The sequence below is a fragment of the Schistocerca serialis genome, chromosome 1 (genome assembly GCF_023864345.2).
Source record: "Schistocerca serialis cubense isolate TAMUIC-IGC-003099 chromosome 1, iqSchSeri2.2, whole genome shotgun sequence".
In the NCBI taxonomy this organism is placed as follows: domain Eukaryota; kingdom Metazoa; phylum Arthropoda; class Insecta; order Orthoptera; family Acrididae; genus Schistocerca; species Schistocerca serialis.
The window spans coordinates 98976042-98993707 of record NC_064638.1 but is presented as its reverse complement, the minus strand read 5'-3'; the positions used below and the strand labels follow the sequence as shown (position 1 = coordinate 98993707).

At 43.0% G+C, this 17666-nt stretch overlaps 1 protein-coding gene across 1 annotated transcript in view; it reads right to left on the bottom strand.

Moving 5' to 3' along the window:
• Window positions 1-8806: 8806 nt before the first annotated feature.
• The window catches only part of LOC126462740 (EGFR adapter protein-like), a 92877-nt gene continuing 84017 nt past the window's right edge, over window positions 8807-17666 (bottom strand). The window contains exon 4 of the mRNA XM_050096096.1: window positions 8807-13226. Coding sequence (XP_049952053.1) covers window positions 13017-13226 — 210 coding nt within the window. The 3' untranslated portion in view covers window positions 8807-13016. The remainder of the gene's footprint in view (window positions 13227-17666) is intronic.

Here is a 17666-nt window from a genome sequence, read left to right as displayed (position 1 = left end):
CTTTCCCCCATTCCTGTCACTTGTTTCCATATGCTCTCCCTGAAACTCTCTACAACCTCTGGTTCTTTCAGTTTATCCAGGTCCCATCTCCTTAAATTCCCACCTTTTTGCAGTTTCTTCAGTTTCAATCTGCAGTTCATAACCAATATATTGTGGTCAGAATCCACATCTGCCCCTGGAAATGTCTTACAATTCAAAACCTGGTTCCTAAATCTCTGTCTTACCATTATATAATCTATCTGATACCTTTTAGTATCTCCAGGATTCTTCTAGGTATACAACTTTCTTTTATGATTCTTGAACCAAGTGTTAGCTATGATTAAGTTATGCTCTGTGCAAAATTCTACAAGGCGGCTTCCTCTTTCATTTCTTCCCCCCAATCCATATTCACCTACTATGTTTCCTTCTCTCCCTTTTCCTACTGACGAATTCCAGTCACCCATGACTATTAAATTTTCGTCTCCCTTCACTACCTGAATAATTTCTTTTATCTCGTCATACATTTCATCAATTTCTTCATCATATGCAGAGCTAGTTGGTATATAAACTTGTACTACTGTAGTAGGCACGGGCTTTGTGTCTATCTTGGCCACAATAATGCGTACACTATGTTGTTTGTAGTAGCTATCCCGCACTCCTATTTTTTTATTCATTATTAAACCTACTCCTGTATTACCCCTATTTGATTTTGTATTTATAACCCTGTAATCACTTGACCAAAAGTCTTGTTCCTCCTGCCACTGAACTTCACTAATTCCCACTATATCTAACTTTAACCTATCCATTTCCCTTTTTAAATTTTCTAACCTACCTGCCCGATTAAGGGATCTGACATTCCACGCTCCGATCCGTAGAACGCCAGTTTTCTTCTGATAACGACGTCCTCTTGAGTAGTCCCCGCCCGGAGATCCGAATTGGGGACTATTTTACCTCCGGAATATTTTACCCAAGAGGACGCCATCATCATTTAATCATACAGTAAAGCTGCATGTCCTCGGGAAAAATTACGGCTGTAGTTTCCCCTTGCTTTCAGCCGTTCGCAGTACCAGCACAGCAAGGCCGTTTTGGTTAATGTTACAAGGCCAGATCAGTCAATCATCCAGACTGTTGCCCCTGCAACTACTGAAAAGGCTGCTGCCCGTCTTCAGGAACCACATGTTTGTCTGGCCTCTCAGCAGATACCCCTCCGTTGCGGTTGCACCTACGGTACGCCCATCTGTATCGCTGAGGCACGCAAGCCTCCCCACCAACGGCACGGTCCATGGTTCACGGGGTAGGCCTACATCTGTATGTACGAATATTTCTATGGGTCAAATGGTTCAAATGGCTCTAAGCACTATGGGACTTAACTTCTGAGGTCATCAGTCCCCTAGAACTACTTAAACCTAACTAACCTAAGGACATCACAAACATCCATGCCCGAGGCAGGAGTCGAACCTGCGACCGTAGAGGTCGCGTGGTTCCAGACTGTAGCGCCTAGAGCCGCTCGGCCACCCCGGCCGGCAATATTTCTATGCTATGACTTTTGTCGCCTCAGTGAATATGACAAATAATGGTCAGAAGACAACCAGGCTTCGACTCGCCGCTCCACTGTTACCGTGGAAATGGTGGTGAACCTCTGGCATTCCACCTCCACCACCCACTGCAGAGGCCAACCACCCCTGACCTGCACAGTCCGAAAACGGGTCTTGAAATACCCGCTTAAGACAAGTTCATATGTTGACACAAATCTCCGAGAAAGGTGAAAATCAAAATCTGGTTTCCCTAGTCTGGTGCATAGTGGTAGATATGTTGTTGAAAACTTTCTGTTATCATACAAGAGACGTTTACACCCAACGAGTGAACTGATTGCAACACTTTTCACACGATGGTATTACATGTTACATACTTGGAAGTAATAAATGATGCTCTATTACGATGTGCTGCTTCTGAAGGGCTGTCGGTGACATTGATGTTCAAAGCTTTTTTTTTTTATCTTTCACTGATACCATTAATTACTACAGCTGATCATACTTCTTTGTAAAGGAACAGTAATAACAGTTATAATCATAGTGATACAGTCGTCGCGATATATAATAAGGAATGATGACATAATTGTTTCTACCTTGCGATGTATTCTTCTGAGGCCAGTATCAAAATTTCCTGAAACAAATGCAAAATGCTTCTGCGTCTCCTGAACATTGGATTCCTTTTCACTCGCATTTCTTGTTTTCGAACCTACGTTGAAATACGCATGGTTAACCTAAAACGGCCATTCTTTTTAAATGTTAATTACAGAAATTTTTCTGCTGACACTATTAATAATGAAACTTATCCATCAGGAACTGGCACTCATAAAATGTGCTTGGAGCAAATTAGTGCAATTATTTCACGATAATATGATAGACTTCCGGCGAAATGCTGTCCAGCTGCCAGTGACGAAAAAGAACTGTAAGTGTAATCACTTATATTGCTATTGTTATTGGTAAAGATTATTGTTGCTAGTTTCCGAAGAAGTGTGATTTGTTGTAGCGATACAAGAGATAAGTATTTTGTGGAAAATCAGGAACATTGGACGAGTAGTCATGCAGTTTTCTGTTTAGTTGCTTGCTCTATCACTACAGCTCGACAGCTGCCATGTTTGTATGATGTTTTATATGATCGTAAGGCTTTGATTATTCTTCACAACTCTCGGGAGGCGCATCGTGTCTGGAGTGCGATTTGTTACTTCTGAGTACAGATCTGTACCACTGCCGTGCGAGAGGCAAGTAAAAGTGGTGAGACGTTAGGTACATTTTTTCTGTTGTCCGAGGCGTGACATTTAATAGAAGAAGTCACTCTTAAAGAGAAGGGGAATATCTAGTATTGCCATACTAGTACTTGAAAGCAGTTCGATCACATTGGAAGTGGAGCATTTTTATACTGAATCGTTTTGGTTCCTAGTAATAGAAAAGTGAAAGCCGCATATAGAACTCCCGCACACTATTAACCGGGAAATGGTAAAAAGTTGGGGCTTCAAGTTCCATCGACCACAAGGTTATTAATAAAGAAAGGCTTGTGCTGATCGAGAATGAGAAAGAACATCAGCCACGTTCTTTCCGAAACTGATTTTTAGATGGCCGCACAGAGAATACGTTCCTTACAAAGCTGATATACAGCACCTGATCAAACGAACTAGTCGACATTAATATTGGGTGTGTCCATCCTTCGCCTTAATGATGGCTTTTCTGGGGACATTTTCAGTGAAGTGTTTCAATGCCTGTGGAGACATGATAGCCCACTCTTTCCCACGAGCAAAAACCAGAGAAGACAGTGGTGTAGGACGCTAAGGGTTGGAACTAACTATTCCAACCGTGTTACATTGGATTCACGTCTCGACACCACTTTAGGAACGATACTGTCCACAAATCATCGCCTCGCAGTTTCTGGTTTACGGCAGTTGCATTGTCGTGCTGATACAGACTCACATTGTCACCAAGCTGCTCCTGTGCTATGCGCAGCGTACAATGCTATAAAGTCAGTTCATATCCTTCAACGCTTGGTGTATTCTTAAGCACATTTAGGGGTTGACACCTTAAGGTGGATAGATCCACCATTTACTCTGTATTTCACACTTCCGGCACTGTACATGACGAAGTAACGTTGTCAATGTATTCACCAACGCCAAACCCTTCCATCCGATTGACGTAGGATACCGCGCGATTCTCTTTCAAAAACTCTCCTTTCGAGTAATCGATTGTCAAATAGTGCCGCTCTTTACACCACTCTCAGTGTCGCACAGCTTTGGATTATAACATGATCGGTTACCACCCTTCACTAATTAATTCAAATCATTAATACGGGCGCATGTAACGCATTATTGTCCAAATACGAAGGCACCAGTAGACTTACGCCGTTTAATGTAGCGGGTTGACAATGACTGCTTACTGCTTGCTTCGGCATCTGGCGGCAGTGCGTAGTTAAAAGTGTCGGGTCTTCCTCTCTGTTGAGCTGTTTGTGTTGCCGCTGCCTGGTGAGACACACACACTGCTTGGAGAGTTACCACAGGGCGGGCTTAATGGGCTGCAGTTCTCGGAAGGCAGAAGGGCTCAATTACAAGTACAATGGCGAGTTCGGTCACTGCTTTCACGTCACGGGCGAGGCCTGCGGAAGACCCATGCCACCCAGCAACGGACGGTATAGTGCTGTTCACGCACTACAACGCACTGTTCCCAATCTTAGCTGCAGGGCAACAACTTTCAGACTTTATCGCACAACGTGCTGATGCCCTGGAAATTATTCCCCGTCGGGACAAATTTTTTCGGAATTGCCGGTATGTGCATGCCGGTTTTCAAATGTTCCGTTAATGTATGTAGCACAGTTTCCTGTCACATAAGATACTATCAGTATACTCAAAGCGGGAGGCCTCATAGCCGGCCGCGGTGGCCGAGCGGCTCTATGTGCTTCAGCCTGGAACCGAGCGACCGCTACGGTCGCAAGTTCTAATCCTGCCTCGGGCATGGGTGTGTGTGATGTCCTTAGGTTAGTTAGGTTTAAGTAGTTGTAAGTTCTAGGGGACTGATGACCTCAGAAGTTAAGTCCAATAGTTCTCAGAGCCATTTCTTGGAGGCCTCATACAGGTGAAAAGTATTTAAACCGACAAACTCTAGGAGGTTGTAGGGGACATCAAAACAAATATTTTTCCCTAATGTCATTTTTTCCTATGAGGAGTATTTAAACCGGTGGATGCCGTATTACGCTCTCCAGTTGTTAGAGGGCGTATTACGCTGTTCAGTTGTAGGTAACTGCTGCCTGCCAGTGTAGTAGTGCATTGTCTCTGTTTACTAATGGAGCGATACATCTGGAGTGAGTTCACTGATATGGTTGGTGCGTACTACGTGGCGTACCACAACGGACGAGCTGCACAGCGGGTTTATCAACAACAATATCCTAATCGCAGTATACCGCATCATACGACCTTTGGCTGCTGTGTACCAACGTCTGCGTGAGACCAGGTCATTTAGCAGATTACCTGGACAGGGACGCCGTCACACGGCAAGAACACTGCAATTTGAGGAAGCTGTCTTGCAGCCTGTGGAGCGGGATCCTTCAATCAGCACTCGTACAATTGCACGTAACATGGGGACGAATTAGACTAATGTAAGAACAGTCCTTCGAGAGCAATTGTTACGTTCATTTCAGTTACAGCGAGTCCACAACCTGGAACCAGTTGATTATCCACACAGAGCACAGTTTTCGCAGTGGTACCTGGAACAGTGTGAAATGCATCCTACATTTCCACACTCTGTGTTGTTTAGCGATGAAGCAACGTTCGGGCGTGATGGAGTCTTCAACATGCACAATTCGCATTGTTGGAGTGATGATAATTCACATGCCACAGTTACTAGCACTCATCAAGTGCGGTTCTTCGTTAATGTGTGGGTCGGTGTTGCTGGGGACTTCAATTGGGCTGTATCTGCTACCCAGGCTATTAAATGGCAGGCACCTTTACAATTTTCTCGCCAGAGCATTGCCAGAATTGCTGGAAGACGTCCTGATCCTTAAAAGACAATGCATGTGGTTCCAACATGACGGGGCGCCGGCACATTTCAGTCATCGTGTGCGTCGATTCCTGCACCGACGGTTCCCAGAAACGTGGATTGGCAGAGGTGGTCCTGTACCATGGCCTGCTCGATCCCCAGATATGCCCGCTCTGGACTTTTTTGTGTGGGGAGAGATGCGCAACCTTGTTTACGCAACTCCGGTTGCATCAGAAGAGGAACTGGTTGCCCGGATAGTAGCAGCAGCAGTAACAGTTTTATTCGTATCAGACAGAACATGATCCGACGGTGTAACCTTTGTTTACGTGTCAACGGAGGCATTTTTGAAAATCTACTGTAAATGAAATTGGGTTGTGTTAATGTGTTGTCTCTTGGTCATAAAAAAATGAAAAAGTGTTTGTTGGTTTAATTAAGTTGCCGCTAGAGAAATCTTCCTCTACTGGTTTAAATACTCCTCATAGGAAAAAAATGACATTAGGGAAATATATTTGTTTTGATGTCCCCTACAACCTCCCAGAGTTTGTCGGTTTAAATACTTTTCACCCTGTATAGTGAATTCCACCCTTTCCCATCGACTTCGTCAACCGATCAGCAGTACTTATATGACTATAATTTGTAGGTGTTTAACTGCACACAAATTACCGTAGAGTATCTTAAGGGTAGTTCTGTGTGAGTCGTCATTCTGGTGCAGAAATTAATCACACACAAGTAACATATTACCATACCACCACTGCATTTCTTGACGTTCTACCCCAATCTTCAAAACTCCATAAACACAGTTATCGTGCAAGCTGGACTACTGATAGCAATTTGGAAGTCACAAGATATTCGTTCCGTCGATTTCATGACACTTTTTCCATCGACCCTCAGCAAGCTCTACAGTCCCTGTCGGTCAGTACATTAGGTACGCCTTCTCCTAACTTTAGCTGCTGGTAAATCCGTCGCGTTTCCACTTCACAGTCATATAAACAACAGTCGTCTTGGGTAGCTTTACAAGGGGTTCAAAATGGCTCTGAGCACTATGGGACTTAACTGCTGCGGTCATCAGTCCCCAGAACTACTTAAAGCTAACTAACCTAACGACATCACACACATCCATGCGCGAGGCAGGATTCGAACCTGCGACCGTAGCGGCCGGCCGGAGTGGCCGTGCGGTTCTAGGCGCTACAGTCAGGAAACGAGCGACCGCTACGGTCGCAGGTTCGAATCCTGCCTCGCGCATGGATGTGTGTGATGTCCTTAGGTTAGTTAGGTTTAATTAGTTCTAAGTTCTAGGCGACTGATGACATCAGAAGTTAAGTCGCATAGTGCTCAGAGCCATTTTTTTGCGACCGTAGCGGTCGCGCGGTTCCAGACTGAAGCGCCTAGAACCGCTCGGCCACTCTGGCTGGCTACAAGGGGTGCAATATCCCTGATGGATTTGTCACTCTGTTGACTTCTAGTATAACAAGTACATGTTCAAAGCCACAGGGATCTTCTGATCGACCTATTCTGCTATTGATGCTTCTGTATTGATAATATTACCACTCTCTCTCTCTCTCTCTCTCTCTCGCTCTCTCTCTCTCTCTCTCTCTCTCTCTCTCTCTCTCTCTCTCTCTCTCTCTCTCTCCCACACACACACACACACACACACACACACACACACACACACACACACACACACAAACCTGTGGAAGATATCAGCTGAAAGTTTCTCATGTAAATCTCAAATGTACAAGCCTGACTTTTTTTCTACTCACTGATGAAGTATTGAATAGAATTGGGGAGGAGTTTGTGGCACAACTTGACAAAAAGAAGGGACCGGTTAGAAGGACATGTTCTGAGGCATCAAGGGATCACAAATTTAGCATTAGAGGGCAGCGTGTAGGGTAAAAATCGTAGAGGGAGACCAAGAGATGAATACACTAAGCAGATTCAAAAGGATGTAGGTTGCAGTAGGTACTGGGAGATGAAGAAGCTTGCACAGGATGGAGTAGCATCGAGAGCTGCATCAAACCAGTCTCTGGACTGTAGACCACAACAACAACAACAACAACTGATTATTCGTGCTAGTGTTTCTATAAATGTCCCGTTCTGGAGCTGCGGCCACGAAACAGCATTTTGAAGCAACGTGCTTGCGAAAGTTAGCTTCTTGAAAAGCTAGGGACGATAATTGTAGGGGTCACAACAATCATTCTCAACACGCCAGGAATACTCTAGCGGAAGAGCTCGTAATTTCTTTGAGATGATCAACTTCGTAGCTATGGAGGAGTTAGAATATCCAATCATTTACAATAAAAATTTGTATTTAACAGAATAATACTCTAGCGAAATTTATCTCTGTTTCCATCCTCAATAGTATCTTGATTATTTCGTCAACACGTAAAACTTGTATTCGAAAGATGGATTAGACTCCCAGAGAAATTAACTCCACAGAGGTCTAAAACGAATCCTAATGCGAATTGGCATGGGCACGAGTAATCCATATCGGTTAATGTTAATGAGTAGTCATATTTTCTTTATATCAACAGATTCACGCACCTCGGTAGTCGAGTCATTTATAAATATAAGCTAAATTCGGTAGATCCGTATGGCACGAGTATAGGGCAGTAGTTGATAGTGTTTTTAATCTTCCACTTCCGACTTGAAAACATACACTTTTGATATCGGCTGTAATGACCTTGCGAAGTAATACTGCATAATTATTTGTCAAACGTTCCGAACAACTAATTCGACAACACAAATCTAAAAAATATGTCGTGTACCTCCCGGCTACAGACAGACTCTATCTTCTCGAGAATGTCACCAGAAAGGGAATGGCGATATGATATTATTAAGAAACAATTGTCCCCATATGCAAAACGTCATAAAGAAATATATCACAGTATGTGACGTTGGGCAAGTTCAAAGGTCTAGCTTAGATCCGATTACGCAGAAAACTTGTACTTGAATCTGAAAGACGTCGTAATCCGCGGTCTCCGTACATTAGCACAAAATAAAGTAATAAAAGACGGCAAAGACCCACACTGGTGCAATGGTGCCACTCTGAGAATGTTGCGAAGACCGTGTCTACCGTACTCTCGTTGCAAAACAAACTACCGGGGAACTAATAGGGTGAACGTCATAGCAACTCCTACATAGTGATAGTGATGATGGACCTGTAGTTTAAAAACACTTTGTATCATTGGTTTTTCCATTTTGTAAACTTCAGTAATGAAAATGCTTTCAATAATTTACATATTTTCGTATATGTTTTATATTTCTAGTTTGGAAATGGTTAGTTTGGTAGAAAAGAAAGTACGCACATGTCCACAAAAACATACGTTTATTACATCTGTTAAACAATGCTACAAACATTTTACAAGTTTAAACAAACAGTATCATGTCATATACAAAAGTTAAATAATTTCGTTCACCTGTTTGTCGATCTTGGGCTATAAATTCTAGAGCTATCTGTTCGACTCCGAAATAAATAAAATATATCTATATACTTTCTTGCGCGAATATTTCCGTATTTTTGTAACGCGTTCCATGAACCGTTTCTTCCGGCACATTTGGTAATCACTACCTGTGAAGTACTTTGTACATCGCCGATCTATTTATCTAGACGACCGAATTTTGTATACTCTTCTCGTTATCTTCCACTCTGAAGAAGGCGATAAAACACGACTGTTGCAAATAAAAATCCGAAGCAGTACGTTACGAGACGCAATAATTTTGTTACATATATTATGTTCTGCGCGCTATATCCAATTTTTAGTAATTTAAGCAATAGCGATTGCAGTAAACTATGCCGATTTGTTTAAAAGCACCTGCTGAAGTACTTGTGACATGCTTGCAAGTCAGGGCGAAGAAGTTATACGAACATTAGCAAAGCAAACGTACTGACAATCTGAGTTTCCTTTTGTAACATTGTTTTCTTTAAGATGTCGTTCAAGAGTTCTTTTAAACGTATGAACACATTAACCACATAAACTCCAGGAGGAAAACACGAAACCTTATTACAAATGGTAAGAGCACACTGATTATGTCAACTGGAAGTGATTGTTAATACTGGCTGATACATTAATCGCACATTAATCTTACATGCTAATATTTGTTAAGAACGACAATCATTACATATGACACAATATTGTACAGTTACGGTTTCACAACAACAAATACACAGATATTATCAGCTTGGGGTTGTTTGTGTGTGCCAGTTTTCGGCATGGAAGAAGTAACACTGAATACACATGAGTTATTTTCGTGGATTTTAAGAAAACATGGGAATGGGAAGTAAATGGGGGTACCCTGTCATACGACAAACGCGAAAAATTTCACACACGATTACATCAAATTATCACATTATTTTCGAATACATATAATCACATCATATTACATTCAAACACGATGGTAACAGTACACGACTCCGTCTACGCCCGGGTGGCAATATGATGGTTTCTTGCAAACAACAGACATTGTTTACTGATGGAAAGAGCGCTGCGCTTATAGAGTTACTGTGCTTGTTGATTTACGAACTGACATACGAAGTTGTCCACGTAAGTTAAGTTTTCTTCCCTGAATACGGTTATCCCGTAGACCTCATTTAATGGATCCTCCTATAGTGTTTTTCTTTTTGCAATGTTAGTTTGTTTTGAAAGTGCAACAAACATTGTCGAAGGAAGATACACTTTTCAAACCACCTGTTAATCAGGTATCTGTTTAAATTGTTCTACCTTCTGGTTAAAAAAAAAAGAAAAAAAAAAGATGATTTTTCATTCTGATCAGAAGTATGCTGAACTACATTCAATTTGTAAACAACAACAATGATATTGAAACTAGCTCATGGGGTGAAAGCTGGTAAGAGGTGGCTGGTTTCTAAGGACAGTGGTGGTGCTAGCTGAAGAGCATTGCGTAAAGTAACATTTCTTTGCGAAATGAATCAGATTTGAACTGCACATTGCAAGCACGATTGCAGAGAACTAGTACTGGGTTTCTCTTGTCGAGGTCCAAAGAAACACTTGAAAGAGAATCCTGTAACACAGGATGTAACGTCACCCGCATTTCTGAACCACGCAGCGCGTTCGTACGTTAATAGAAATGGCATTTCACTGGGGGAAGTAGCAGGAATACTACGCGAGAAGTTTCAGCTGTAAATTGCGCACATACTGGCTCTGCTCTAAAGCGTGACGGCATCGGAGAAAGCTTGCAGTGGAGCAAGTCATACGGAATGAGTGGTGAACAATGCTCTGTGCCAGTTGATAATACAGGTAGGAGGTCCTTACTGCATATAAATACTGTAAATCCTTTCCTGGGATGATCTGAAGAAAAGAACGGAGAACAGTTTTGTGTTTCGAAGGAGGAACAGCTATTTAGCTCGACCAGGAGAGGCAGACCCCTGGCTTTTATGACAGCACTATGGGAAGCAAGGAATTGGAGGAATTAGCGAAATCAGTGTCAATAGGATTGTCGACTACCAGGTTTAACGTTTCCCAACGTATTATTCTGTTTGTTCGGGTTCGATTCCCGGCTGGGTCGGGGAATTCTCTCAACCCAGGGACTCTGTGTTGTGCTGTCCTCATCCTCATCGACTGCAGGTCGCCGAAGTGGCGTCAAATTGAAAGACCGGCACCCGGCGAACGGTCTGCCCGACGGGGGACCCTAGCCATCCGAATAAATAAATTGTCTTTGCCAGAGAAGCAGTAAGATATGAAATGCGCTGTGTATATCAAGAACTTAAAATTTTCCCCCACTATCCTTCCAGGCACACGTTTCAGATATACTTCAACGAGTCCTGAGTCTGTAAGAAGAAAGGAAAGACGAATAGGGTCTATCGTCCCGGTAACATGAGGATCATTAGAATCAAAGGAAGGGAAACAGCAAGGAGGCTTGGAAAATATCTTTGGCAATTTAGAGGAAACCGAGAAAAACCTTCATCTAGGAGGCCGGACGAGGATTTGAACTGTCGTCCTCCTGCGTACTATTCCGGCGTTTCGCCACTTCGTCATCCAGTCATTCGGGCCACAGCTATATACTATGCAGATGTACATATGGCAAGCCCTAAAGTATGTATAAGGTAGAATTCACAGCTATTAAAGAATACAAGTCTTTGCCTACACAGTTTCGTGTCTGCTATCTTAATGTTACTGTCCACTCAATTGCAAACATTCAGTCGCTTTTTGATTGACGTAATTAATGTCTTCGATGAATCTTAGCGCTGACACCCCTCCACAGTAAAATATTAGCTTATCGGAAATTTGCGTGAAACAATTTATCTGCTAAATCTGTCTGAAGAGAGGGAGACATCTCACAGTGCTATTTACCGTGCCGCATTAAAATGCTATCTAGCGTATAACTTCGGAAGATCAACGCAGCCCCTCGCGGGAGATGCTGTCATACAGGGTAGTTAGAAACAGTCTGAAAAGGTTGTAAGGGATTTGAAAGACATGTTGTGCTGAAAAACGATTGTTATGAAAAATTTCTATACGCTGCGCCGTTTTCGAGTTAGTAACCATTGAACTTAACCACTCAGACCGTTGTTCATGCAGATTCAAGAGGCTTGCGAGATACAATTTGTGTCAGTTGCTCTGATAACGCTGATGACAGCACACGAGACTGCTCACAACCTTCGGTTCGTGTTCGATACCAACCAGTGATGGGGAATTCAGTCTTGGAACGAAAATGCGTAGGAATAGTACATTTCTCCGCTATGCATATGACACGTAATCTCCGCTGATTGAGCAAAGTACACGAGTTCCTTATTCATATGAATTCATGCCATCCTAGAATTTGATACATCATGGAGCTTCAAACAGTACAGATACTTTTCTTTTAATTCCTGGTAACACGGAAGGTAGTCGGGTCCCTATGGCGCAATGTCTACAGTAAGCTTACGTATCCTAACAAATATCTGCAGGCAGACATCTGTATCCAGAGTGCTGGGGTTAGTGTCGTCCCACACGGTACACAGAGTGCCAAAGGAAGGAAGCTATGCGTCTCAACTTCAGCATTTACGAGAGTTAGCCACAAAAACAACAAATAATTTAAACAAAAATTTCAGTCCTTTTTTTTGTAACTAGTTTGGACTTACGTTAGTTTATACGGCATAATGTTCCTAAAAGATTTAGAAGTGTGGTGCGAAGTCTGCTTGCATAGATAGTTGAGCTGAAGGGCTAGGATGATACTCGTCGTAAAATGTCAAACGAAGGGGTACTGTTCCTGATAGGACGTTTCAGGATAATTCTGATCAGATGGTCTTTGCAACGTCAAATAAATTAAGTTACACATCTGTAGAGCCGACGTCCATCGTCAAACGTTGCTATATTTTCGTAAAACGACACAGCAAAACAATAGAGTGCAGTTGTAGAGCCTCACACCTTCAAGATTACGTCCTGAAAAATCTTTCTTTCCTTCTCGGTTTCCAGAGCTGGTAGAGCTCGTGGTATATTAGCGATTTTGGCTGTCGGACACAAGCGGATATGAAGAGAACTGCGTCGTAACGGACGTGGAACAGATGCTCCGAAGCAGCCACGGCGGCTACATCTTGAGCTCGGCCAGCATCTGCCGCAGGTCGGCCAGCGTGTTGTAGTCGCGGTCGCAGTCGCCGTCCGAGAAGTCTCGGCTCGAGTCGGACTTGCCCAGCGCGGGGCGGTACCTGCTGAGGGCCAGCGGCACGGGGAGCAGCTCGGGCATCACCGAGTGGTGCGTGATCAGCGACGCCAGGCTCGAGAACTCCTTCGTGAAGCCCTGCAAAACAACAGCGACACAACTTACAGGTTGGTCCTTACATACACTACTGGCCATTAAAATAGCTACAGCAAGAAGAAATGCAGATGATAAACGGGTATTCATTGGACAAATATATGATACTAGAATTGATATGTGATTACATTTTCACGCAATTTGTGTGCATAGATCCTGAGAAATCAGTACCCAAGACAAACAACCTCTGGCCGTAATAACGGCCTTGATACGCCTGGGCATTGAGTCAAACAGAACTTGGATGGCGTGTACAGGTACAGCTGCCCATGCAGCTTCAACACGATACCACAGTTCATGATCAACGACTGGCGTATTGTGACGAGCCAGTTGCTCGGCCACCATTGACCAGACGTTTCCAATTGGTGAGAGATCTGGAGAATGTGCTGGCCACGGCAGCAGTCGAACATTTTCTGTATCCAGAAAGGGCAGTACAGGACCTGCAACATGCGGTCGGCCATTATGCTGCTCAAATGTAGGGTTTCGCAGGGATTGAATGAATGGTAGAACCACGGGTCGTAACACATCCGAAATGTAACGTCCACTGTTCAAAGTCCAGTCAAGGCGAACAAGAGGTATCCACGACATGTAACCAGTGGCACCCCATACTATCACGCCTGGTGATACGCCAGTATGGCGATGACGAATACACGCTTCCAATGTGCGTTCACCGCGGTGTCGCCAAACTCGGATGCGACCGTCATGATGCTGTAAACAGAACCTGGATTCATCCAAAAACATGACTTTTGCCATTCATGCACCCAGGTTCGTCGTTGAGTACACCATCGCAGGCGCTCCTGTGATGCAGCGTCAAGGGTAACCGCAGCCATGGTCTCCGAGCTGATAGTCCATGCTGCTGCAAACGTCGTCGATCTGTTCGTGCAGATGGTTGTTGTCTTGCAAACGTCCCCATCTGTTGACTCAGGGATCGAGACGTGGCTGCACGATCCGTGACAGTCATGCGGATAAGATGCCTGTCATCTCGACTGCAAGTGATACGAGCCCGTTGGGATCCAGTACAGTGTTCCGTACTACCCTCCTGAACCCACCGATTCCATATTCTGCTAACAGTCATTGGATCTCGACCAACGCTAGCAGCACTGTCGCGATACGATAAACCGCAATCGCGATAGGCTGCAATTCGACTTATACCAAAGTCGGAAACGTGATGGTACGCATTTCTCCTCCTTACACGAGGCATCACAACGACGTTTCACCAGGCAACGCCGATCAACTGCTGTTTGTGTATGACAAATCGGTTGGAAACTTTCCTCATGTCAGCACGTTGTAGGTGTCGCTACCGGCACCAACCTTGTGTGAATGCTCTGAAAAGCTAATAATTTGCATATCACAGCATCTTTTCTTGTCGGTTAAATTTCGCATCTGTAGCACTTCATCTTCATGGTGTAGCAATTTTAATGGCCAGTAGTGTATAAAGCGAGGACGTACATCGTATGATAAAAACTTATGTGTATCATGGACATTCGGTGAAGACTAGCCCTAGTTCTTTGCATCGAGTGCAGTGTTTTGCAGAGGCATTCACAATTGATCCGCTTGAGTTTCATGAAATTCCTAATGGTGGCGTCGCAATACGTAGCCTTAGAAATGGCGGACGTAACGGTAGTTGCGTTCCAAGCAGAGAGCTGTCATTGAGTTTCTTCTGGTTCAAAACCATTGAATCTCAGATACTGATGGACGTTTGCAGAATATCTACGGAGATGTGGCAATGAACGAAAGCACGGTGAGTCATTGGGCGAGGCATGTGTCTTTAGCGCAACAAGGTAGCGCAAACATGTCCGATCTCCAGTGTGCCAGCCGTCCGCACACAGCTGTGATTCCTGCGATGTTGGAACGTGCGGACATTTTCATTCGAGCTGGTTATATTAGATTAATTACTGATTCCATAGACTCATAAAAGAGGGAATCCTCCTGGGCGTGTAACATGTCAGATAAACACATTACAAAAATGTAATAAGAAAAACTTGAGTTTCATTAATTTTAATGATACTCAGTCAATAAACAGTAAAATTATGTACATGCGTTAAATTTAAACTTCTAATATTTACAGGTTTAATACTTACATCTGCTTTCATTAAATCCATCATTCAGATATTTGCTGGTTTCTTGACTATTACAACAAAGTATTGTCAAAAATTAAAGTAAATTATTGATTTCAGTGATCCTCAGTTAAGAACAGTCAGATTATGTACAAGATTTAAAATTAATCTTCCACTGTTTACAGACTTATGACTTACATCTGCTTTCCATACATCCATCATTCACAGAGTAGGTAGTTACTTGGCTGTTACAACCAAGTATTGTCAAAAATTAAAGTATAATAAATTTTCATTAAAATGGTCTACTGCACTTGTTGAGAAACTCATGGATGGAATAGAAGGAGTTGGCCACCAAAAATTCTTTTAAATTATGTTTAAATTGTGCCTTGTCTGAAACTAAACTCTTAATGGTTGCTGATAACTTATTGAAAATATGCGTTGCTGAATACTGGACTCCTTTCTGCGCAAGAGTAAGTGATTTTAAATCTGTATGTACATTGTTCTTATTCCTAGTATTGAGACTGTGTACTAAGCAGTTAGTTGGAAAAGGAGATGTATTATTTACAACAAACTTCATTAAGGAATAAATATACTGAGAAACTGTGGTTAATATGCCCAATTCTTTGAATAGGTTTTGACATGATGTTCTAGGATTTACACTGCTCATTACTCTTATTATACGCTTCTGTACTCTAAAAATTTTTTCTCTGTATGTGGAGTTACCCCAAAATATGATACCATATGACATAATGGTGTGAAAATAAGCAAAATATGCCAGTTTCTTTATATTTGTATCTCCTATGCCTGATATCATTCGCATTGCAAACACAGACTTGTTTAAGCGCTTTAGCAGTTCGTTAGTATATTGCTCCCAACTGAATTTATTATCAAGTTGTAATCCCAAGAATTTTACACTCTCAACTTCTTCTATTTCCATGTCATCATATTTTATACACACACCAGAAGGAAATCTCTTGGGAGTTCTAAACTGCATATAGTGGGTTTTTTCAAAGTTTACTGTCGGTGAATTGGCTATTAACCACTTATTAATGTCAGTAAAAATTTGATTAGTTGCCCTTTCTAAATTTATATTTGATTTACTAGTTATTCCAATGTTTGTATCATCTATAAATAAGACAAACTTGGCATCTGGTAATGTAACAGATGACAGGTCATTAACATACACAAGAAACAGTAGTGGACCTAGCATGGAACAATCAAACACCACGCTGCTCAACTGGACGTCTTGTTGGTACTGCTAAGACATTGGTCCGTCATTTGGCGTACTCAAAGGCGTGTACCCGTTAGGTTACTTTCCCCCTTATGAAAGAACATAGCCGGCCGCAGTGGCCGTGCGGTTAAAGGCGCTGCAGTCTGGAACCGCAAGACCGCTACGGTCGCAGGTTCGAATCCTGCCTCGGGCATAGATGTTTGTGATGTCCTTAGGTTAGTTAGGTTTAACTAGTTCTAAGTTCTAGGGGACTAATCACCACAGAAGTCCCATAGTGCTCAGAGCCATTTGAACCAACCAAAGAACATAAAGCGCTATGACGGAATTGGTTGCGCGTTACGAAGCTGATTAAGACAATTTTTGTCGAACGTCATCACAGGCGATGAAACGGCAATCCATGAAGTGGCACCACACCACTTATGTTGATCCCCTCAGTAAGTTAAAGAAACGATTTTATTGTGTTCATCACCACAAAAGTGCGAACGAACTTCTCCTTCTCCGTGACAATGCATGCCCTCACATGTGTTTGCGCACCCGAATGGAACTCACAAAACTTCATGGGACTGTTCTTCTTCATCCAACGTACAGCCCCGATTTCGCACCCTCCGACTTCCATCTGCGAAGGATGCACTCGGCGGGAATCAGTGCGTGGGTGATGGGGAGGTTACTGATGCACTTCGATGTTAGCTTCGACTTCGACCAGTCCAGTGGTTCCATGCGGGCACAGAGGCTCTCCAAATAAGACGGCGTAAGGCTATCGTACTGAACGGAGATTATGTTGAAAATTAGGGTTTTGTACCAAAGGAGTGGGATAAAAGGTGTATTATAATCGTAAATAAAAACAACCTTGTTTCAGAAAAAAAATGAGTTGCATTACTTATTGAACGCTCGTCGTACGTCCATGCTCTGCAGATACCCGCTATGCTTTCTCCCCCTCTCTCAGTTGGGTCAGAGCAGTGAATTGAAGTGGCTGGTCACCAGTCCTTCTGTGGACGTGAAATTGCTAACTGCAGGGGAGCTAAAGGGCGCCCCCTATGACGCTGACCGACAACAGTCAATACCGAGACCAATAGTTTTCGCAGTTATCCACATCCAACTGTCGGACAGCTTATATGCCTTCTGTAGATATCTTCTTGATAT